Raw genomic sequence first — 24,688 nt, forward strand, 5'->3', positions numbered from 1 at the left:
AAACAGCTATTATATCCTATAAATAAATAAAGTTTATAACTAATAAGAAATAAGGCTTAAATAGCTATCGCGATATAGTATAGTATTCGCTCCTTTATACGCTACTAGAGCCCTAGATATAGCGGATCTCCGGATTCTAAGATAAAGGTAGCCCTAAGAGTAAATGCGACCTATAAGACTTCTTTTAATACCTAAAATATATATTCGGTAACGTATAAGAGCGGGAGAAGGTATAAGATAGGCTATAGACCCTTAAGTAAAGAGATAGATAGACCTTTAGTAAATTCCTCTTTAATTTTAAAGAGACGCTCTTATAAGTAATAGGGACTATAGTATAGGAGGATAGTATAAAGCTTATATAGCTATAGAATTTAATTACGCTAGCCTTATAAAAGCTACTTATCCTTATAATTATACCTACTAGCTATAGTAAAATGCCTATAAGTATACTCTTTACCTAATAAGGGATTATTACGAAAATCTACTAAAACTAAATTACTAGTACGCTCTATTATAAGCCTATAGCTAAGCTCCTTATAAAGCTTAAAGACTTAAAGGACTAATACGTAATTATAAGCCTTAATAAACTACCTTAGAATAGCGTCTTTATTATAAGCCGGAAGCTAAAGCTATTAATAAATAGCACGGCGGACCTATAGCACCGGCGCCTAGGTTACCTAAGATAAGGATCCCTCGAAAAGCTTACGATAAGCAGCCTAGGCACTAGAATTAATAGTCCGTCTAGATATAAATATAAGATCTATACTAGTAGGAAGGCCTAGAGGTAGGTCTTATATAAAGAGCTTACTTTCTAGCTATAAGGAGCGGGAGCTTAATTTAGCTTCGACTTATACCTAAGACTAATAGATAGATATAACGGTTTTAAGTATTACGCCCTCTTTATATATATAATAGATAGGGAAAAGGCCCTTATAATAAATAAACTTAAGGACTACGTTAAAGGGCTAGGAGCGTAGTTCTTTATATCGGCTTTATTAACGCTTATATAGAACGGCCACGCTAAGAGATCCGGAGCTATAGTTAAAGAGAAAGGCTAGGTTATAGCCCTTAACTCTAATATCCCTAATAACCTTTAGCTAGAGACCTACTATATAGCGGTCTACCTATTAAACCTTATACTATTTAAAGGGTATAATAAGAGCTAGAAAAGCTTATATAAGCGTTAGTAGACTTATATTTAGGATAATAACCCCTTATATAACTATATTAAGGAGATCTATTTAAATATCTTATATTTATAGGTCTTTAGCTATATAGCTTATTTAATAATAACTAAAGCGCTAGAATATATAAAGTTATATAAGACTTAGTCTCTACTATATTAATAAGCCTATATTAAGTATCTTATAAGCTATAAGTTAGCGTAGTAATACGTTATATAAATACTATTACTTAGCTAGACTAAATTACTAGTTTTAGCGAATATTTAATGTAATAAATCTATAATATATAACCTAAAAAGGAAAGGTAATATAAAAGCATTTTAGGTTTATATATACGATCTTTTATATTAAATAGCCGCTATAAACGTCCTTAATAAGGAAGACCCTAATAAGGTTAACTTATATAGATACTCTAATAAAATAATAAATAATAATATAACGCCTTATACTTTAAGAGTCTTAGAGGGCGCTATATTAACTAAAAATATAAGTAAGATAAAAAGGGTATCTTAGGTAATAGATACCTACCTATATATTTCTCCTCTTAGTATAAAGAAGGGAGTAATAAAAGAAACCCTAATACCTTATCTACTATAGGGCGTTAGCCCTAATATAAGAGTATTGCTATTTATATAATAGTATATTGCTATTTGCATACTCGACCTATTTTTAAGATACGTACCCAAGCTAGCCCGCCCCGCCTATTTATACCGCGCGCGCCTAGCAAGTACCCGTACCGCCTAAATGCCCGCACCCGCGCCTGCGCCCGCCCGCACACACACATAACCCGCACACACATAAGAGGCAATAAAGGCCACATAACGCATGCCTCTCAATTCGCTCAAATAACGCATTTCCGGGCCTTGAGCTCGAATTTGCAACAATCGGCCCGTCAATTAACCCGGCTCCTCCTTGGCCCTTACGGCTATGTGGGCGGCGGCGGCGTCGCCGCCTCAATTGCATCCCACTCAACGATCCCTCCAACGCCTGACGAAGCCGGCTGCCCTGACGAAGCCGGCTGCCCTGACGAAGCCGGCTGCCCTGACGAAGCCGGCGGCGCGCCCCTCCTGCCGCGTCCTCCTCTTGATCCCCTTCCCCTTGTATTTCCTCGAGCTGATGATCCTTGTTGTGACGCTGCGAGAGACCGTGGGCTATAGCTAAGTTTATTAATCTCGTCGCGCCCCCGGCGCCTTCGAACGCTTGCGTTGAGCCGCCTTGAGCTAGCCTGACTCGAATTAGGTAGCTGGGATGCCCTTATAGCCGGCTGTGACTGTAATGCCGTCTATGATGCTGTCTGTGATACCCTCGCTGTGAGGGAGCTTGGTATAGGTAGCTTATTATTACGGGGCCGGCCGCGTGTAATAGTAACAACGTCGGGGTCGCGGATTCGTAGCAATAGCTCCTCGAGGTCCTAATAGTAGTAATTAGTATTAAATTTACCTAAAAAGGGGGGGGTCTTTACTAACGGCTTCTTAAGCTACTATCGTAAGAGAATATTATGCTTTTTAAGCGTTAACCTAGCTTAAAGGCGTTAAAGGATCGTATATATATAAGGCAGCCTAAGTTAGTATATAAATCGCCCGCTATAAGGCCGTAATAGCTATAGCTCCCGCGTTAGTAAAGGCATCGCGGCGAGGGTAAGCCTATATTATATAGTAAGTAGGTTAACTGCTTTATAAGTGATTTTTATACTAAGATCCCCGAGCTAAGTCTATCTAAGGAACTAACGCCTTTATTATATCTCTTACTAGGCAGCCGTTTATATATATATTATCTCTTTATTCTTAATTATCTATATAAGAGCATCGTAAAGATATAAGAGGTTAGAGGTGCCTATAACTAAATAAGACTTTATATCCTTATAGGCGGTTTTAACTAGGCTATTTACCCGCTGCCTAAAGTTATAATATTAGCTAATAAAGTAGCCTACTTACTACTTATACTATAGTATATATTCGTTTAAGATATATATTACGATATACCCTTAGTATTAACTTAAGGTCTTATTAAGCTACCGCTATACCTTATAGAAATCCGCTTTAGTTTTTAAGTAAATAACGCGCTTTTAAGCTAGGAATATTCTTTTACGGCTAAATTCGACTTCCCTATCGTTTAGACTAAACGTAGTAGCGGCGGCGGCGTTAGCGGCTCCTTATTTAGTAGCCTTTCGAGCGAGGATAGCTTTTACTTCCTAAGGGACCTCTATATTAATAGAGTTTTTAGGGCTATTAAGATCTACTAGGTCTTTCTAGCGGGACTAGATTTAAGCCCGAATATTACTATTAACCTAGAATATATAGAGTTATTATTATATTAAGGGGAAAATATAAAGGAGGGCGTTTTTAAGGGCAGCTTCTTTATCTATAATAACTATAAAGGGCTCTTATACCTTAACCTATATATAAAGAGCGTTAAGGGACTTATATAGCTATTAGTATCCCTCTTCTTTCTTTAAGTTAATAAGGCTAAAGGCAAAGTTAGCTAAGGACTTTTAGTTAGTAACTTTTATAACCTAAAAAAAGAAGAGACTAAAGTAGTTAGTTTTATATATATTATTAAAGCTAAGAACCTTAGGGAAACGTCCCTATATCTTTTAATACTATAGATAGGTCTATAATATACCTTAAATCTTATTTTTATTATATAGGTCGAATTTAATATAATAAGGAAGATCGCTTACTTAAAGATACCGTAAAAACGCTTATATTACTATTATACTACTAAGAGCTTTAAAATAAATCTTTTAGCGGTCGTTATAAATATCTTTAATATAAAAGAACGCTATTAAAGGTTTAGCTTTATATAAGATAGTTAATATCTCTTAAGCTAGTAGTACTTTATATTAAGAGAGGTTCTACTTAAGAGCTTACTATATATTAGTCCGCTAGTAATAAATATTATATATAAAGGGATTAAGGGAAGGCCTATAGTTATAGTAATCCTTAGTAATATAAAAATCCTACTTCTAAGTTTCCTCGTTATATAACGCTATTATAATAAGGCAGAAAGGGCAGTTAAGCTTTTAAGTAAAAGATTTACGTAGCTTAGTACTTAAAGAAGCTCGCCGTAGGCTACGATCGTATATAAAGAGGAGTCGTATTATAATAGAGACCCTATTAATATCTCGCTTATATATACTTAACCGCTTAATAACTATAGCGCCGTTCTCGCGAAGGAAGCCTTTAACGAAGTTATATACCTCGTCGTAGGTTTTAAAGCCTAGGGAAGGCGGTAGGAGCGGGATCGTGTCTTCGCGTTCTTAGTAGGCATCGCGGGCATCGTAAGCATTATCTAACGTATTAAGGAGGGAGAGAAGGGGGTCCATCGCAGCGCTGGTAATAGCTTTAAATTTAGTATATATATATAGGTTATGTGTATAGGTTGTATGTGCGGGTTATATGTATATGCGGGCGGGCGCAGGCGCGGGTGCGGGCATTTAGGCGGTACGGGTACTTGCCAGGCGCGCGCGGTATAAATAGGCGGGGCGGGCTAGCTTGGGTACGTATCTTAAAAATGGGTCGAGTGTGCAAACAGCAATATGCTATTGTGTAAATAGCAATACTCTTATATATTACCCCGCTCGAGAACCATGGGTAGAAACTTGGGCAGGGGTATAAGGGCTTGATAGGGCTGCAAGGATCAGCCCCCACACCCGGCCTGTGTACAGCGATAATATGCGAAGAGCGGATACAGTACAGTCAGTTACAGACCCGCTCGTTCCGGTCCCAGCCACAATGCACACACACCCGTGACTCGATTGACGACCGATTTGAAGCTTTCGCCATGGCTCTTGCCGGCTTTGTTGACGTTATTTGTAGGTGTTGACCGCTTCGTGGCCCTTCTCAGCAAGTCTGACAAGGCTGCTAGATGTATAGATGACTTTGATACCGCTGCCTGCCTGCCTTGAAGCTGGTCAGTACTGAAGGCGCCCAGTCGCCCACCACATCTCGGGACGCAGCATTTGTTCGTGTTTAATCCCCCCCAAGGTCCACTGAACGGTAGAGCCTTCAAGGACAGCCACCGCACTCGTAACAATGCCCGGCGCGGCATCTCGCCCCCACGTTCCGCCCGCAGGCGTCTGGTGCCCGGCCGTCACCTTCTTCACCGCCTCCGACAGCCTCGACATGGCCGCCCAGACGCAATACTTGGCCCACCTCTCCCGCTCCGGCCTCGCGGGCCTCGTCGTCATGGGCACCAACTCCGAGGCCTTCCTCCTCACCCGCGACGAGCGCGCCCAGCTCATCGCCGCTGCCCGTGCAGCCGCGGGGCCCTCGTTCCCCATCATGGCCGGTGTCGGCGCCCACTCGACCAAGCAGACGCTCGAGCTCGCCGACGACGCCGCGCGCGCGGGCGCAAACTACCTGCTCGTCTTGCCGCCCGCCTACTTTGGCAAGGCCACCACCATGACCGTCGTTACGCGCTTCTTCGCCGAGGTCGCCGCCCAGGCGCCCCTGCCCGTCGTCATCTACAACTTCCCGGCCGTCTGCAACGGCGTCGACATCGACTCCGACACCATATCCGCCATCGTCCGCCAGAGCGCGGCCGCAAGCCCCGGCGGCGTCTCCAACGTGGTGGGCGTCAAGCTGACGTGCGGCTCCGTCGGCAAGATCACACGTCTGGCCGCCTCGCACCGCCGCGACGAGTTCTCCATATATGGCGGCCAGTCCGACTTCCTCATCGGCGGGCTCGCCGCCGGCAGCGCGGGGTGCATCGCCGCCTTTGCCAACGTCTTCCCCAGGCTCACGGCCGAGATCTACCGGCTACACGAGGCCGGCCTGGCCGAGGAGGCCATGAGGCTGCAGCGGGTGGCGGCGCTGGCTGAGAGCCCGTGCAAGAGCGGCATCTCGACGACAAAGTTTGCCGTGGCGTGCTACTCGGCCAAGCTAGCGGGCATCCAGGACGCTGAGGCGAAGCTGCGGCCGCGGCATCCCTACGAAGAGGCGTCCGAGGCGGGCAAGAAGGCCGTTAGGGAGGCTATGGCCGAGGCAGCGGTCTTTGAGGAGAAGCTCCAAAAAGGCATTATGTGAGGTGGCAACCAGTCTAGTGGACGTAGGGGGCGAATAGGGGCGTTATGCACGCCGCGAGGGCACTATAGCGGAACGTGTGTTAGAATAGCTTCCCTATATAGACGGACCACGTAGAGTAAGGAAGAGCTTAACGCATAATCGTTAGCTACGTGTAGAACGGATCGTCGTACTCGGCCCTGGCTATCTTGTTAAGGTTATCCGTAGCGGAGGAGCGAGGGGGTGTTCTTATATCCTTTTCGAGAATAGTGATATCTAAGTCGAAAGAGGCAGCGTAGTAGACAGGCCGAACGCGCCGGCGCCGACGAGAATAATAGGATCGAACTTAGAAACGCCTATATTAAACGCTATATCGCCTAGGTCGTGTTCTAATAGCTCGGTCCTCGCAAGGGCCGTTGCCAAAGCTAGTACGGCAGTCCGCGTATAAGTGCTCCGAGCACTCCCTAAGGTTAAGAGCTAAAAGATAACCTATCGGCCCCCTAGAATGCTGCTACGTACCGTGAGTCCCGTGACCTAGGGGCTGCTCCTCGGCATATAAAGGGATATATTAGGAGGGGTCGAAAGTAGCGTAATATAGGAGCGTGAAGAGGAGGTTAGATGCCGGAGGATTAGGCGCGAGGCCGCCCCCCCCCCCCCTTTTTTCTTTATATTATTACTCGCATGCAACCTCTAGGGCCATGGCGAGGCTAATAGGGGCCTAGGCCCCTATTAGCAGTCCTAGCTAGCTATAGAGCCCGGGGGCTTACAACTAATTAGGGAAAGGGTAGCTATAAAGGCAAAGATAAAGGAAAGGTCAATCTGGTTCCTCCCACGCGGTGTTTTTCCCCCCTAAGGGCCCTAGGGCCCTTAGGTTACTCCTTGGCGCGAGGCCCTTAAACGAGTGCGGATAGCTCAACCTCTTTAACTCAACGGCATCAATTCAATTTAGGGATAAGGTGGTTTAGCTCCACGGGCAAAATAATAAGTAAGCTATTAATGCAACTTAACGTGAATGCTAAATTGATATAATTGAGTTCATGACCACCCTGGCCCCTATAGATCTGCCCCTATAGATCTGCCCCTATAGGCTTCCATTCCTCCAGCCTCTTTACGCAATCCCTGTTAGGTTGAGTATAGTAGACCTAGATTCGATCCATTGGCTGGCATGATGAGGCCAAGACGCTTGGTACTTGGCTGCCTCCTTTCCTTTCCTTAGGGGCTGACTATGCAGCATAACCCTCAGACTATTCGGCAAGCCAAAAATTCTTACCCTCTATGTCGGCTGCTCTAATATCCGGGAACTCCCCCACAGGGTGCTCACTGCATGACAAACGAAGAAAGACGTTTCCTATACATCACTTTGACTCTTTTCCGGACCACACTCCCGAGATCTTGGTCTTTTTTAGCACCGTGGCGGCCACGTCCTTCAGCAAGCCACCCATGAGAAGCTCCAACACTTGCAAGTGGGTCTACAAATCCGTGCCGATCTAGTTGCGCAACTCGATGGCTGCTAGAGAATCTAGACCAAAGGCAGTGATTGTCGTCGTGTCCCTCTAAGCCGCCATAACCTCAGCCGGGATCATGAGGATGGCGCTAAGCTTCTCCTTAATGCCCCGAGTCACAATCTCATGAGCCTGCTCGAAACTAGACGCGATGCGGAGCCTATGCGAGATAGGCATGTCGACCGACTCGGCCGCGTCGTTGTCTTGAACTAATTTGGCTAGAGCCGCTTTGCGCAGATATAAAAACCGATTATCGGACGAATAGTAGGGCAGAGCAGTCGGGTTGGAAAAGTCGAGCCCCGTGATGCACTGCTCGCCACCGACTTGGCCTCGGATGGATGCTTCCACGAGAGCCAGGAGCTCTAGCTCGCCCATAGAGCTGCCTAACATGCTCTTCATCACCTCGGCCTGCTTAGCCTTATCCTAAGCCAAGTATCCAACGTCACTGATAGCAGCGAGGTTGAGAGACGTGGCTGCAAGGCCTTGACTTCGGCGGTGGCGGGCAAATCCGTCGAGGAATGTGTTGGCAGCGGCGTATGCGCCTTGACCTCTGTTGCCGATGATGCTAGCGACCGAGGACAGTAAGACAAAGAAGTCTAGGCGGCTTTCCCTGAGGGCATCATGGAAATTCCAAGCGCTGTCGACCTTAGACCGGACAACGTCCTGATAGTCGCCAAAAGCCCTCTTTTCGAACAGCACATCCTTGAGCACCATAGCGGCGTAGATAACACCGCGGATGGCAGGCAGGCTGCTCTGCAGCTCTTTGACGAGGCCGGCGACTTGGCCGCTGTCCGCAGCGTCACACTTCCTAACATAGATCGACGCCCCATCATTCTTGCCGTCTTAGGCGAGCTGCCGGAGCTCGCTCGTCATGGCACCACTGCGTGAGGAAAGGACGACATGGCGCGCGCCCCTCAGAACCATTCGCTTGGCCAGGGATCGCCCGATGCCACCAGTGCCGCCGATGATGACATATGTGGCATCGCTGGGCAAGTACGGAGCAGTCATAGGATGTGTGGCCTATATATATACATATATGTATCGAGTCAGAGCTATTAAGCAATGGGCGGTGGTCCCCTTACCTTGACTTGCTGGTTTAGCGCCAGATGATTCACAACCACCTTGCCACTTGTCTTACCACTCTGCAGCGTGCGAAGGGCGCTCTCGACCTCGGAAATACCAACCGTGGTGATGGGCCCGATGGGATATATAATCCGCTTAGAGATAAGGTTCATAATAGCTGTCAGAACCCGGCTCATGGTCTTAGGCCGCTCGGCAGCCATAAGGGTCAAGTCGATGGAGCTGAAGGTGTAGTTGTTGTTAAAGTTGGCCATTTCTAGCCTCGTATTGGCGACAATGTCCCGCTTGCCGATTTCGATAAAGCGTCTAAAGGGCGCGACGCAGTCCCACGTTTCGCGCAAGAGGTCGCCGGCAAGAGAGTTGAGCACCACGTCGACGCCTTTGCCACCAGTAGCCTCTCGTACCGCGAGGCCAGAGTCGGTGTTGCGGCTGTAGAAAATACGGCCTTTGGGGATTCCATATCTGTCTATAAGTAGCTGTTTCTTGTCTGCGCTGCCCACGGTAGCGTAAATCTCGGCGCCAATTATCTACGATAGCTGGATGGCTGCTTGGCCTACGCCTCTAGAGGCCGCATGGATAAGAATTTTCTCGCCCGGCTCTATGCGCGCCAGCTCGGTGATTGCATAGTAGGCTGTGCTGTAGATAACGGGCAGCGACGCGGCGACCTCGAAGCTTATGTCGGCAGTGATGGCGGCAGCACTCGTCGAGTGGCAGACGGCGTGCGTGCCGTAGGCGCCCCTGACTATAGCGCAGACGCGGTCTCCAACCGCGAGCGATTCGACGTTTCGGCCGGTGCGTGTAACGGTGCCGCTGCATTCGATGCCCAGGTGCGGGCTCGCCAGTTCGCCCATGCCGATGACGACGTCTTTGAAGTTCCTGCCCGTGGCTGCCACCTTAATTTCAATTTCCTCGTCATTGAGGCAGAATTCGGCTTGGTCCGTCCAGTACAGCGAGCTAAGGGCGCCAGGGCTTCCGACAACGACCTTAAGGCGCCGTCCGGCCTGTTCGAAATCTTGCAAGTACGGCGCCGCCGGCAGCGATTCTCGGAAGATGCTGACATCTATGTCCGTGTCCCCAGCCACACGAGGGACGACGAGTCTGCCTGCTTCCTCGGCAAACTCGAACTCGCCCCCTGTGCCGTCCTGGGACGCGAGAGAGGCATCCAACGCTTCAACAATGAGCTCGGCTCGATCGGGAGCACCCAGTCGAGACCCGGGATCCAAGTCGAGCATGGCCGCCGCCTTGCCAGTCTCGGATCGTACCGTGCGCAAAAGGCCCTGGGCCATGGTCTTACATGTGCCGGGTGACTCGGAGCATCGATACGCACCAGACGTGACCCATAGCATCGAACCGCACTGGAGAAGAAGGGTTTGGAGACGGGCGAAAGTGTGTGCCGTCATGTTATGAATCAGGGGTGCGTCGACCTCTGCAAGGCAGATGTATCGAGCCGACGACGAAGGCTCGATGTTGAACAGAGGGCAGACAGACGCCCTGGAGCCGGTCCGCGTTTCAATCAGGTCCAAAAGAGCACCTGCCAGCTGGTCAGACTCTTTCGCATCGGATATGACGACGGTAGCGGCGCCTTGTTCCCCCCGGCCATGACGCCCGTTGGTGCCGCTGCCATTCATGACGCCTATCGTATGGCCATCGGTGTGTGCGTAGCCGTTCGTGACTGCTTGGCCGTTTGATTGTACTTTACCGGCCTTCAGCGGCTCCCACTTGATTTTGTAGCACAAGGGCCGCGGGCTCTGGCCGTCCAGGTCTAGGTTGCCGACCGGTGTCATCTTAAAACCCGTGATCCTAATGACCGGGTCCGCTTGAGAGGAGTGCCAGCCGTCAATCCAAAACTCGACAGGGCCGCGGCTGGCAGGGTCGGGGCAGCCATAAGCAACAGCCTGAACTTGTTGGCCTGGCTGATTGGGCAAGGCAGCACTCATGTCAATTTCCTTGATGGCCGAGGGCATAAAGAGGCACGGCATTTGACCATAGCCGGCGCCAAGAATCGGGAAGACATGCTGGAATAGAAAGTCGATGAATGGCACCGAGAGGATAGACGGTGTTTCGTATAATGATGGCATCTGGGGAGCGGTGTCGGGCACGGCAATCCTGCTCGCCGTAAAGCTGCCGTGGCTGGTCAGTCCCGCCTCCGGCTGCAGCCTGAAGCTTGACCTATAACCTGCACCGTTGGCCTCGAGTTCGGCGTAAAACCTCTCGAGGGAGACGGGCCGGCTTCTAGGGCCCGTTGCCTGTTAGCGTCGACATGTCGCCCTATGCGGCTTGAGGCTGGCGATAGAGCTGGCGGCACCCCTTTTCTTAACGCTGACGAGACCACGGCAATGCTCGAGCCAGCCCCTACTCGACGTCCACGACGAAAAGGTAAATTCTTCCCAGTCGTTGGAGTATGCTCTCGTTCCCTGGGCATACGCCCTTAGGGAAAGGACAGTCTCGTACCGGACACCATCATCCAGCATAAGCGCCTTAGACGACTGGATCTCGCGGAGCCGGTAGCCCGAAATCTCCGACGCCTTTACTCACCGGAGTTGGCTTCTCTGACAAGCCGCCTCCACGGCCATCGAGAGGTAGCCGGCGAGGGGGAATGTGGCAAAACCCTGCATGCGATGGTCTTTGAGCCAGGGCACGTCGTCAGACGAAAGCGTGTTTCGCCAGACGGGCTCCGTCTCGTTGTACGCGTCCTCTAGGCGGCCGAGCAAGTCATGACGAGCAAACGAAAGCTTGCGATGCTGCTCGCTCGCTCGCGACTCGGACCAATACTTATGCTCAGACCAGGGGTAGGGGGCCATGGTGGACAGCACGGCCGGCGTCTGGGCTCCGTTATCCGACTAGTTGACTTGGTCGAACATGATGTCGGCCCCATTCAGGAAGAGGCTTCCGGCCAGCTGTAGCATGGCGAGGGTGGCGTCCTTGTTGCGCACCAGCGATGCCTGGTAGTCGATCTTTTGGTCCTTGAACTTGAGAATCTGCCTGATAGGAACCTCGAGGGCAGAGTAAGGGCCAATCTCGACAATCATGTCAGGCTTGGACTAGGCGCAAAGTTTGAGCATTGCAGACGAAAAGAGCACCGGGCTGGTGAGGTTTTCAACCCAGTAAGTCGGACCAGGCGAAGCCTGGTCATTCCTACGCCCCTCGAGTGCAGAGTAGAACGAAACGTCGCCCCGTGGCGGCTTTGGCGTCACATCCTTGATGGCGGCCAAGTAGTCGGCGATGACCTGCATATGCGACGAGTGGTAGGCAACATTGACACGTAGCTTGCGGTGAAAGCACCTTTGCTTCTCAAGCTCGACGGCAAGGGCGTCGATGCCTGCCTCGTCGCCTGATATTGTCACGGAACTGGGCGAGTTCTCACAAGCCACCGTGATCTTGGACAGGCCAAGGATTTTAATCATGCGCTTAACCTCGGCCGGTCCCAAGCTACCTGCAAGCATGGAACCACGGGAGATTGGAGTGCCTGGCTTCAAGCTGGGAGGAAAGCCGGCCACGGTGGTAGGCGATGGCCATGGCGTCCTCGAGCATGAGAGCGCCGGCAGCGTAGGCGGCCGCGATTTCGCCGCTCGAGTGTCCTACGACCATAGCAGGGCCGACGCCCCAAGACGACAGCAGATCCGTGAGCCCAAGCTGGATGGCGGTGCAGCGGGGTTGCGATATGCATGATTTGCCTAGACTGCTCTCTTCCGGGCTTTTGGAGAGCTCTACCAGAAGCGAGAAGTCTGCTCTAAGACGGTCGAGAAAGTCCGAGGCAGCCTTTACGGTATCGGCAAAGACGGGATGCGACTGCAGCAGCTGGTGGCCCATCTTGGCCCACTGAGCTCCTTGCCCTGTATAGGCAAAGGCGAGCCTCGGAGTCGAGCCCGCCCGCTTCGGAGCAATCGTGCTGCCGCTCAAGACTTTGGCAACTTGGGTGAAAGTGGATGTGGCGACGGCAACTCGCCACGGAAGGTGGCTTCGTCTCTCGCCGAGGGTGTAGGCCATATTTCTCAGTAACCGCTTCTGGGAGTCCTCGGGATGCTTCGCGGCGTGGGCACAGACATTGGAGGCCACGCGCTTGACGGCACCCTCGTCGTTGGCGCTGATGACCAGTAGCTGAGGAAAGTCGCGGTTGGGCTCCTGGGGAAGCTCGGAGGCAACGGCCGGGCCGTGGCCCAAGACGACGTGCGCGTTGGAGCCGCCGAAGCCAAAATTGTTGATGCTCATAAAGCGCTTGTCCTCGGGCCACGGTCGAACGTCGACGGGGACCTTGATGTTCCATGCGTCCAACGGGATCGCCTCATTGGCCTTTTTAAAGTTAACATTTGGCAGGATGAAGCCCTTTTCGAGAATAAGGGTTGCCTTGATGACGGAAAGGATGCCGCTCGCGTTCTCCAAGTGGCCGAAATTGGTCTTGATAGAGCCTATATATAGAGGCGATTGCTTTGTTCGGCCGTCGCCAAACACACTGTGGATGGCGCCAGCCTCGATGGGGTCGCCCGCTTTGGTGCCTGTGCCGTAGGCCTCGACATATCCCGTGTCGTTGGGGGAGATTTGAGCGCGGGCGTAGACATCGCGCATGAGGCGCTCTTGGGCCTCTCCGCTGGGCGCCGCGAAGCAGCTAACCTAGGCTAACTTCCGCTTCGTAGAGGCTACGGGCTCAGATTATAAGCCTATAGCCTTCGAAGCTAGCTTAAGGGGCCCTAACAGGCCCCTACTAGCTAGGCCTGCTACCTATAACTATAGGAAGATAGACTAGAAGGTCTTCTTAGACTACTTAGCTAAGAAGGAATAAGACCTCCTTATAGCTATAGAGAGGGCAAAAAAAAAAGAAATAACTTCGAAGGGATAGCTTCCCTTTTAATAAGAACCTTTATAGAGGCCTCGAATATAGCGATACCGAAAAAGAGGCCCTATATAGGATCTAAGCCTTAGTAGACTAATAAGCTAGCCTCCTATTAGAAAGCCCTAAGCTTAGCCTAATAGGCGTATAGGCTAACATAGGATAAAGAGAGCTAGAAGAGCTTTATAGAGGCCCGAAATAGCTTTAAGTATACTATTAAAGCTACTAAAAAGTAATACTAAGAGAGCTTCTTAATAGAAGTAGTAAGAAAGGATATCTTTATAGCCTTTTCTTATACTAAGGCTAAAGCTAACCCTACCCTTCTTAGTATCTCTTATATAAAAGAAGGGATAAAAGTAAAAGCTAATACTTTTATAGAAAAATATAAGGCCTTCCTAACGACCCTTTTTCTAACCCTAGACCCTAGCCCTAGCCCCCCTCCTAGCCCTCCTAAGACCTAGAAAAAAAAGAGTCTCTAGGCTATATAAGTAGTAAGGACACGGCTAAGTAAGACTAGCTAGAGCTTAAGGGCCCTAAGATTAAAAGGGCTATTTTTAGCTCTTTTAATAAGAAATCCCTTAGCCTAAACTCCTTTAGCTTCCTCCTTATTTAATACGCTTATAAGGCTATTCCTATAGTCTTTAATAAGGCCTATAAAGCCTTATTTAACTAAGGATACTACCTTAATATATAAAAGGAAGCTATAGGAATTACAATTTCTAAGTAAAATAAGCTAGACTATATTATCCTTAAGGCCTATAGGGTTATAAGTCTACTTAACTACTTAGGAAAGGTCCTTAAAAAGCTATACGCTACCTAGCTAAGCTATCTAGCTAATACGACTAGGCTTTTAAACCCTATATAGCTAAAGGGATAAAAATAGCGGTTAATAATAAATATAGCCTTCCTCCTTTTATACTATATCTAAAAGAAGTAGGAGTTTAATAAGAAGGCTATTACTAGTACCCTCTTATTAAATATAAAGGGCGCCTTTAACTTTATATTAAAGGAATAGCTTATAAGGGTCTTAAGGGACTTAAAATTCCTTAAGGCCCTTATAAGCTAGGTAAACTACTTCCTTACTAAAAGGAAAATCTAGCTAGCTTTTAAAGGGTAAGTCTAGCCCCTTAGAGACCTAGTAATAAAGGTGCTTTAAGGGTCCCTTATTAGCCCTATTTTATTCCTCTTATATATAAGGGGGATACTAGCGGCTAAGGGGTACTAGCTATCTTATATAGATAACTTTAGTATCTCTATAACGTCGACCTTAGCTAGGAAGAACGTTTAGTAGCTAGAAGCTATAGCTATTAACCTATTTAAATAAGCTAAGGACTAAGGGGCTTACTTTAACCCTTTTAAGACGGAACTTATTTACTTTAATAGGTAAAGGTAGCTTATTTTAAAGTGTATAATAGTAGGAGGCTTATTTTCTAAGGTAAAGCCCTTAGTATAGTAGCTAGGGGTCTTTTTTAATTCTAAGCTTTTATTTAAATAATATATTAAAAAGAAGGTAGCTTTTATATAAGCTACCTTTAAAGGGCTATCCCGCCTAACCCTTATATAAAGAGGCTTATTATTTAAAGCCTCTAAGTAGCTCTACTAAGCCCATATAACCTCTATAGTAAACTATAGAGCCTAGTTTTAGTACTAGGAGCCTAAGACCCTTAAGAGCTTTATAAAGCCTTTTTAAAAGCTTTAAAACTAAGCTCTTTTAAAGGTCTTAAGGGCCTTTAAAGAATCCTTTATTTAGGCCTTAAAAGCTAAAGCGGCCCTACCGCTATTAATATCGCGAAGCGTAGCCTAATTTCGTAGTTCTTAGAGATATCCCTTAGCACGAGGGACCTAGGAAGCTAAAAAACAGGTTTTAAAGAAAGAGCTAAAAGGAGGTATAGAGAGGAGGGTAAGGGTAAGAGGGGAAGTAAAAGTAGTAATAGCTTCCTATAAAGGTAGCGAGAGATAAGACGTAAGTGCTAGCAACGGCTAAAAAGGAGGGGAAAAACCGGTAAAAGGCTTAGTAGTTAAAAGGATATTAATAGCTTCTTTAAGTAGGATCTTCTTTATTAATTAAGATATAAGATAAGTATAAAGAGGGGCGTTAGATAGAGGAAAGAAGGAAAATTAAGGTAATATAATAATTACTCCCCTACTATAATTACTGCCCCTATAAGAATTAAATATCTCTACCCTACCTATCTATCCCCTTACTTTTAATTTTACCTTTATATATTTTATATATACTTCTTATATCTCTTTTCGCGAGAGTTATAAGCCCGGGAGGAATAGAATTCCTATACCTTCCGGCTACTATAAAAGGCACCTTTCTTATATCCCTCGTAGCTTCCTTTTACCCCTCTTACTAGAAAAGCCGATTTTTAACTAACTTTTCTATCCTTCCCTTATAATAATATTAAAAAACGATTCTTTTACTACCCCTACGGTCTATAGGACGATTCTTATAGAGCCCTAAGATTAAGATAAGTAGGTAAAGGAGCTATAGGCTTATATAGATAAAACTATCTATAATTTAGTCTTCTTTAATAAGTAGGACCCTCTTAAGCCCCCTCTTTATCCTAAGGCAACGGAATTTATAGAGGGAGCTTCCCTCTTTTCCGAGCTAACCTCCGTATAGTAGAGAGCTTTTTCTACTACCTTAGGTAACTACGAGAGTTACTAAAAGGAATACCTTTATAAGATAAAGCTACTAACTACTACTTATATAGTAATAACGGAATCCGTTAGTGCCGTAAAGCTAATCTCTTTTTAGGAAGAAGAGACTCCTAGGTAGTTTAACGGGGGCATCTATACCCTAAGGAATATATATTGCCCGCGTAGTAGAGTCTTTAGCAGGGTCCTTAGTAGGGTCCTTAGTAGGATCCTTAGTAGAGTCTCTAGCTAGCCCTCTTCTTAATTAGATAATCCCTTAGCCCTTATTCGTCTAAGGAAGAAGGAGGGAAAATTCGGTCTATAAAAGAGATCTCTTTTCCTCCTTAGCTAGCAGACAGCATTAGCATCGATATCTTCTTCTATATCCTCTTCTACTAATATACCTTTTTAGCCCTCTTTGCCTTTACCTTGCCCTACCTAGTGCTTTCTTTTTTCCTTTATTCCCCTTAGACCCCGTCGTCCTTCGGTATCTAGCTACTACTATTGCCGTTAGCGTAGGTATGTCTTTAGGTATATACCGTAGCTACCGTTAAACTAAGCAGCCGTTTCGTTTAGTCTTTTATTTCTTTAAGGAATCCTTATCCCGATCTAGAAGGTCTACTTAAAAACCCCCCCTTTTTACCCCTTATTACTAACTTTAACGAGGTTCGATTTCGACTAGTTCCTTGATTTTTCGACTAATAGACTAAAACGTCTATTAGGGGACTAGTCGGGCTGGTCTAACTAATAGGACCGGGCCCGGACCTAGAGTAAGAGGCGGAGCTAGGGCTAGGGCCGTAGCTATAGTTAAAGACGGCGTTAAGGCTCTTAAGGGAGGAGGAGCTAAAGGGGCAGTAGTAGCAGTAGCGGGGGCTATAGTAATAGGGGCTATAGTAGCTATAAGGGTAGTAGGTCGAGCTATCTAGGTCGAGTGCTAGCTACGAAGGAATAAGACTGCTTATTATTATACTTTAGTAGCCTCTTTATCTAGTTCCCGGCTAGCTTTTTAAAATATAGTTAAGTAACCGTTACTAATAAGCTTTATTAGTAGAGATATATCCTATAGCTACTAGCCGGAAAGAGCTTTTATTAGGAAGTATTAGTTAGCTTCCTTAAGGATTTCTTCTTACTTAGCTAGCTATAAAGAAGTAAGTAGGTTCCTAGTAAAAAAGGCTCTTAGGTAGGCTATATAAGTCTTCTTAATACGGTTAGTTATATAACCCTTTAAGGGAGCTATCGAGGTCTCGAGCTTTAAAAGCTACTACTTTAATAGTAGCTACGGTATATACTTAAAGATATACCTACGCTAACGGCAATAGTAGTAGCTAGATACTAAAGGATAAGGGGGTCTAAGGGGAACGAAGGAAAAGAGAAAGCACTAAGTAAGGTAAGGCAAAAGTAAAGAGGGTTAAAATAGTATATTAGTAGAAGAGGATATAGAAGAAGATATCGATGCTAATACTATCTGCTAGCTAAGGAGGAAAAGACACCTCTTTTATAAACCGAATCTTCTCTCCTTCTTTCCTAGACGAATAAGGGCTAAGGGATTATCTAATTAAGAAGAGGGCTAGCTAGAGACTCTACTAAGGATCCTACTAAGGACCCTGCTAAGGACCCTACTAAAGACTCTACTACGCGGGCTATATATATTCCTTAGGGTATAGATGCCCCCGTTAAACTAGCCTATAAATCCCTAGGCTATTAGTTATTATAATACTAGTAGGTCTTTAAAAAAAACTAACTTAATAGAGTTAACCCTTTAAAGAGGCTATAAGAAATAGTATAATAGTCTCTTAAGGAGGACCCCTTATTATAAAAGAAGATAGATAAGATTTAGGTTACTAAGAAATAGTAACTAACGCTACTACCTTTATTCGAGCTATAAATTTAAGGAAAATTCGTTAGTATAGTAAATCCGGCCTTTATCTTCCTTATAGATTAATAAAGTTAAGACTAACCGATAGAGCCCTTTAACTATCCCCTATAAAAATTAGCTATCCTCGATTCCGGTGCTTCCTTCGATATTTATAATATACTCTTATAATTCCGGTCCTTTAAAAAGTTATAGAGGGAATACCTTATTACTAGGGAGTTAACTATATAGATAGAGGGGTATAGATAGGTAAATTTTATAATAAAATTACCTAATAGGTCTATATAAATTCTTCGATAAAAAGGGTAGCTTTTTACCCTCGATTTTTAATAAGCTTAATTTCCTTCTACCTTCTTTAAGAGGAAGGAATCTTTTAAGATATAACGTCTAAGCCTATAAGGCTAGTCTAGAAGAATTAGACCATTAGGCTTATCGAGGAGAAATTCGGCTAATTTATTCTCGAATTCTAACTTATCCTTAGAAAGGAATCTCTTAAGAAGTTAGCTTTCCCTACTAAGAGAAATAGGTCTACTATAAAGGACCCTCTTCCGGTAGCCTAAGGAGATAGCCTTCTTTAGTATATACGACTTAGTTACCCGGGCCCCTTAGTTTTATATAAGCTAGGCTAATAATAAAGCGTATAAATAAAGAGCCTAAAGACCGTTAAATATAAATACTACGGCTAAGGGAAGACTAAGAGATAAATTTCTAAACGACCCCCTTTATAGCTAGACTAGCTATATAAGGAAATTTAAGTCGACTAAACTAACGTCTCTAAGGACTAGGAAAGCTTTATTAGGGTAATATTTTTATAGACGCTTTTTTAAGGATGATTTTCCCTTATTTCTTATAGACCTACCTAAGTAGGTATAACTAGTCTACCCTCTAGGACTTCGTTAACTAGATAAAATCCTACTTTAGCTATTAGGTAAATAAGATACAGTCTAATAAAGAGCTATTTATAAAGGATATCTTAAATTAGCTTTAAAAAGGAGGTATTTTACCCCTCCTATTAGCACTAAATACCTAGGCTTAAAATAAAGGGGTAGAAAGATTAAGGGGTACTATAATAAAAAGAGCCTATATAATAAAACTTACTATAAGGCTTCCCTATAACCTTTAGAGGGAAGTTATTAAGACTGCTTATTACCTTTAGAACCGGACCCTAAGGGACCCTAGGGAACTAAGAGACTATAGGGACCTAGAGACCCTTTTTAAGACCTAAGGAATAAACTAGAAATCCCCCCTTAAGCTCTTTATAAAGAAGAGGGCCTTACTAGCCTACCTTTATACTTATAGCTATAAGGTATACGCTATAACTACTAATATATAGCTAAAAAGGAAGAAAAAAAAAAGCTTAATCCTAACGCCTTTATTAGTTACCTTATTAGCTATAATTCTATAAATATCTTCTAGATCTAGATTCCTCTTTTATAGAAGGTTATTTTAACTAAGGATATAATTTTTAACGAATCTAGCTTCTTTAACGGAAAGAGGGATTAATAGCCCCTCTTACTCTTATAACGTTAGCTAATTTAAAAGATTTAAATCCCCCCTTCCTAATAGTCTTAAGAAGAGGTCTTAGATAAGGAAATAGAAGAAGAAACTAACGTCGAAGTAGTTAAGGATAACTCTAACTTCGAATAAGAGGAAGCTACTAGATTAGATAATATAGATAAAGAAGGAGACTATAGGAAAGTAGTAGAGCTAGAATACGCTTGCCTCCCTATGCCTCCTCCTATATAAGAAGAAGATCTAGAAGTAGGTTTCTTTATTAGTCTTCCTATCTTAACCCTTAAGGGGGTAGGAAAAGTACCTCTCTTAAAAGATTACCTAGCTGCCTTTTTATCCCTACTTTAAGAAGTAAATAAAGGTATAGGGCCCGATACGGTTACTAAAGAAGACTAACCTCTCTTTAATTTTAATTATTTTTCCTACTTTTATCTAATACCTATAAAAGACGGTTCCTATAAAGTATTTATAGTAGGCCGGCTCTTTAAGCTATAGCTATTAATAAGGAAGGTATATAAAAGAGACCTCTTAGACTTACTAGTAAACTAAAAGTAGCTAGAAAAACACCCCTTTAAAGACTAGTTTTTCTAGGCCTAGAAAGACTACCTAGCCTTATATAAAGAGATAAGGTCTTTTAAAGAGGTCCTTAAGGAAAACATATAAGGAAAATAGGTCCTTAGCTATAAGTAGGTCCTTATTTATAAGACTAATAAGTATAGCTTCCTTTAAAAGTATAAGGCCTAGCTAGTTATCTATAGGAACTAGTAGGAAAAAGGGGATTTACCTACTAAGGCAACTACCTTAATAGGGATATCTTTTTAGACCCTTATAGCTATAGTAGTAGAATTCGACCTCGAACTTAATTAAATAGATATAGTTAACGCCTTTATTAACTACCTACTTAAGAAAGAAGAAGTTATCTATATACGCCTTTTACTAGGCTTTTAATAGCTAGGAAAGGTTCTATAGCTTAGGAAAGCTCTATATAAACTACGAAGATTACTCCTTCTTTAGTAATAGTATTTAATAGGTTCCCTTAAAGCCCTAGGCTTTAAGAAAGTTCTTTATAAACCGTGTATAATATAAAAGGGTAAAATTATAGTCTTCTTTTACGTCGACGATATTATCTAGGCCTACCTAAATATTAGGAACGGTATTCCTACTATAAATAAAGCAGCTATAATATACTCTCCTAATTATATAAGCTAATAAGTAGTATATTAATTATAGATAAATTTCTATCCTATAAAATAAGAATCGCTTATTATTTTATATATTATTATATATTAAATAGGTTGCCGGTTATTATATAATTAGGAATCGAAGGAATAGAGCTAGCTTAGAATACTAGGTAAGACCTCTTAAAAATACCGGCACGACTAACCTCCTTTAAATATAAATATTAATAGAACTAAGATACTTTTAGATATACTTAAGGTATTATAGAATTCCTTGGTCTTAGGGCTATATAGCAGCCTAAATCTAGTCCTAAAAGGTTCTTCCGTTTAGCTATAATTATCTATATAAGATAGTATATCCGCTAGTAAATAGAGATAGAATTATTAACTTTAATACCTCTTCTATATACTAATATACTACTAATAAATTCCGTTGAAAATCCTACCTTATACTCCTTCTTCCCCTTTATTATATATTCTTATATAATTCCTTAATTTCCTAAAATTCCGCTTTTACTTATATACCTTAAGAGGTTATAAGCCCGGCTTACTCCTTTTAAGCTAGGAAATTAACTTATACCTTTAAAGCTCCTTATCGAAATACCTAATTAAAATTCCTTTTAAAATTCCCCCTAACTTCTTTTACCTTCCTATACTCTTAAACTCCCGTTTAAACATCTCGATCCTTATTAACGAAATAATACCGAATTTATATAAAATAGGTAGATAGAAAGGATACGAATTTACTAAACTTAAGAGAAATTTAAATTATACCTTATAGACTATAAGGATAGAAGCTATCCTTATAAAAGAAAAGCTTATTACTACTTTAAAGTAAGTAAATTATACATAGACTATAGAGGCTTTATATAACGACCGGTATTATTCTTAAGGGATAAACCTATTAAGGGGTTTATATTAATAGATATAATAAGGCGTAGACTAAGCAATAATATATATATTACGTTAGTAATAAGTTAGAGGTCGTAGACTATAGACTATAACTAAGTAATTAGAATTAAAGATAGAATCGTAATAAAGATCTATATTAAAAGCTAAAGAGCTATTTAGTCTAAAGGAGTAGAATTAAGTGTCCTTATATACCTAGTAGTTCTTTATAGATTATTTAGTAAACGTAATAATCCTATTTATAAATCGTTAGATAATTAAGGTAATCTAATAATCCTATATACTATTATTAAATTATCGAGATAATTTAATAAGCCGGATTATTAAGATTACTAAGCAATCTAAATAATCTATTACGTAACTTTACGGGATCCTATACCCTTCTATTATATATCGGCCTTAAATAAGGGCTGCTTATAACTAACCGTTAGTTAGGTTATAATACTTTATCTATAATATTCCTTTAAGTTAAAGATAGTCCCTTAATATAAGTTCGGTATTTAAAAAATACTAAAGAAGTATAAGATAAGCTTAAAAAGCTATATAATCCGTTAAACTTTTCGTTAAATTATCTACTTATTAAGCAGCTCTTTAATCTTAGTCCCTTAAACTTTAATTTAGAGAAATACCTTTATAAGGTAAAGGAAATTTATAAGGATTTAAAATCCTATAATATAGAAATTCCTAAAGTTATTCTTATAGTATAGATTCTTAATTGCCTTAATAAGGAATTTAGAAGCTATATTATAAATATTATATAGAGGCTTAGGTATAATTCTATAGCGTTTACTCTTAAAACCTTAATAGCTAGTCTTTTAGACGAAGCTAAAAGAATAGAAGATATAAATAATTCTTTAAAGAAAGCCTTCTTAATATAAAGGAAGCCTTAGAAATCCTATAGAAATTCTATAGCTACTCCTTATTATAAGGAATATAAAAAGCTAAGGCATTTTATAGTAAATTACTATAAATTATACTTAAATAAGGCTCCTACTTATTAGGTTTTTTAAATAAAGGAAAAAAGGATAATAGAACTTAAATTTCTAAGAAGAGAAAATCTTCTTTTTCTTTTTCTTTTTCTAGGAGGAAATCCCCTTCTAGTAGTATTTCTACTACTAATAAAAGAAGAAAGGCTCGAATTATAAAGCTAGAGTCTAATTTAGATAATAGTAATAAGGTTTTAAATATTACTTTATAAGAAAATAATATAGACCTAGATATCGACCTTATAGACCCCTTTAGGGCTCCGACCCCTATATAAACGTCTAAGGATTTAAAGGTAGTTTTAACCTCTATAATTACCCTTATAGTAAAAGCTAATAAAGACTCTTTTTTAGGACCTTTAAAATCCTTAATTCCTAGAATAAAGGAATTAGTCTTAAAAGTAAAAGAAGGAGGATTTCCTAGTTATAAGAATAAAAGGATCTTTAATTTTATATATAATACTAAAGCTACTAGGTATATAGTATCTAATAAGAATTTCCTTATTAACTATAAAGAAATTAAGTTTAAAGTTTACTAGGGAAAAGTTTCCTTTATATTAGTAAAAGGAAAGGGGGACTTAGTATTTAAGTTCCTATATAGTAAAAAAAGGTATATCCTTTAAGACTACTTTTATATACCTAAATTAAGGGTAAATATACTATCCTAATATTATTTTAATAATACCTATGCCTTAATAAGAGGAAATAAAGTCCTTTTATTAGATAATAAAGCTAAGGTCCTTAATAAAGGATTTCTTAGAAATAAATTATATTATATTCCTATAGATCCTTTATTAGAAAGCTAATCGATCCTTATTATATCTTTAAAAGTAAAGGATATAGATTTTTATACTTAGTACTTACGCTTAGGATATATAAATAGTAGGGCTATTTTAGAAATATTAAAAAGATATAATAAGGATATAAAAATACCTTTAAAAGAGAAAAATAAAATAAGGTAGTGCGAAATATATATTAAAGCTAAAGTAATAAATAGGGTTTATAAATAACCTTTATATAAGTCTTATTCCTAATTAAAAAAAAAATAGTATTAGATATTTAAGGGCTAATTAAAGTACTTACTTATAATAATTATTACTATTATTCTCGCGAAGAGAGATACGAGAAATATATATAAAACGCACGAAGGTGAAATTAGAAGTAAGGGGTCGGATAGGCAAGGTAGAGAGATTTAATTCTTACGGGAGCAGCAATTACGGTAGGGGAGTAATTATTGTATTTTCTTAATTGTCCTTCTTTCCTCTATCTAACGCCCCTCTTTATACCTATCTAGCATCTTAATTAATAAAGAAGATCTTACTTAAAGAAGCTACTAATATCCTTTCGACTACCGAGCTTTTTGCCGGTTTTTTCCCCTCTTTTCTAGCCGTTGCCGGCATATCCGTCTTATCTTTCGCTACTTCTATAGGAAGCTATCGCTACTTCTACTTCCCCTTATGCCCCTACCCTCCTTTCTACACCTCTTTTTAGCTCCTTCTTCCTTCTTCTATACCGGGTGTTTTTAGCTTCCTTGGTCCCTCGTGCTAAGGGATATCTCCGAGAACTGCGAAATTAGGCCACGCTTCGCGACACACCCCCTTAGCTATAGCCTGCCCCTTAAGGGCATAGCTAATACGGCTTTAGGCTAGTAAGCGTATAGAGGAGGTTCTTAGCTCTGCACTTCTCCCTTTACTCGAGGAAAGCAGGGGCCCTTTTAGGTCCCTAGGCTCTTTTAGACCTACTTAAGGAAAAGGGGCCTAAAGAGGGGAAAGTCCTATAAGAAAGGGGGCCTTCTTAGAAGGGAAAAACCTAATTAAATAGGGGCCCTCTAAAGGGAAAACCTCTTCCTTTTCTTCGGCTATAGACGTTACCTTCTCGTACGTGCTATTAGCTCCTCTCGTAGACTCTTAAGGCGGGCCTCTAAGGACAGCTTCTCTCGAACGTCTTCTAGCCTAATTTGCTATAGAAAGACAGCTAGCTTCTACTTCGGCAGGGG

The 24,688-nt window shown here is 42.6% G+C and overlaps 3 protein-coding genes across 3 annotated transcripts; 1 reads left to right on the forward strand and 2 right to left on the reverse strand.

Annotated features, from left to right (window-relative positions):
- Positions 1–5,218: 5,218 nt before the first annotated feature.
- Positions 5,219–6,211, forward strand: HRG_03280 (dihydrodipicolinate synthetase family domain-containing protein; the record flags this gene model as incomplete). Its single annotated transcript, XM_044861751.1, has 1 exon — positions 5,219–6,211. One exon carries the CDS (start codon positions 5,219–5,221, stop codon positions 6,209–6,211), a length of 993 nt encoding a protein of 330 aa, XP_044722777.1.
- Positions 6,212–7,740: 1,529 nt separating this feature from the next.
- Positions 7,741–11,570, reverse strand: HRG_03281 (polyketide synthase dehydratase domain-containing protein; the record flags this gene model as incomplete). The annotated part of the gene is made up of 6 exons (XM_044861752.1): positions 7,741–8,112; positions 8,335–8,391; positions 8,611–8,709; positions 8,772–9,198; positions 9,301–11,001; positions 11,305–11,570. The coding sequence occupies 6 exons, from the start codon at positions 11,568–11,570 to the stop codon at positions 7,741–7,743; spliced, it is 2,922 nt and encodes a 973-aa protein (XP_044722778.1).
- A 39-nt stretch (positions 11,571–11,609) lies between these two features.
- Positions 11,610–13,332, reverse strand: HRG_03282 (acyl transferase domain-containing protein; the record flags this gene model as incomplete). Its single annotated transcript, XM_044861753.1, has 3 exons — positions 11,610–11,810; positions 11,871–12,202; positions 12,264–13,332. The coding sequence occupies 3 exons, from the start codon at positions 13,330–13,332 to the stop codon at positions 11,610–11,612; spliced, it is 1,602 nt and encodes a 533-aa protein (XP_044722779.1).
- Positions 13,333–24,688: the final 11,356 nt, after the last annotated feature.

This window comes from Hirsutella rhossiliensis (assembly GCF_020360975.1).
Source record: "Hirsutella rhossiliensis strain HR02 chromosome Unknown scaffold00003, whole genome shotgun sequence".
In the NCBI taxonomy this organism is placed as follows: Eukaryota; Fungi; Ascomycota; class Sordariomycetes; order Hypocreales; family Ophiocordycipitaceae; genus Hirsutella; species Hirsutella rhossiliensis.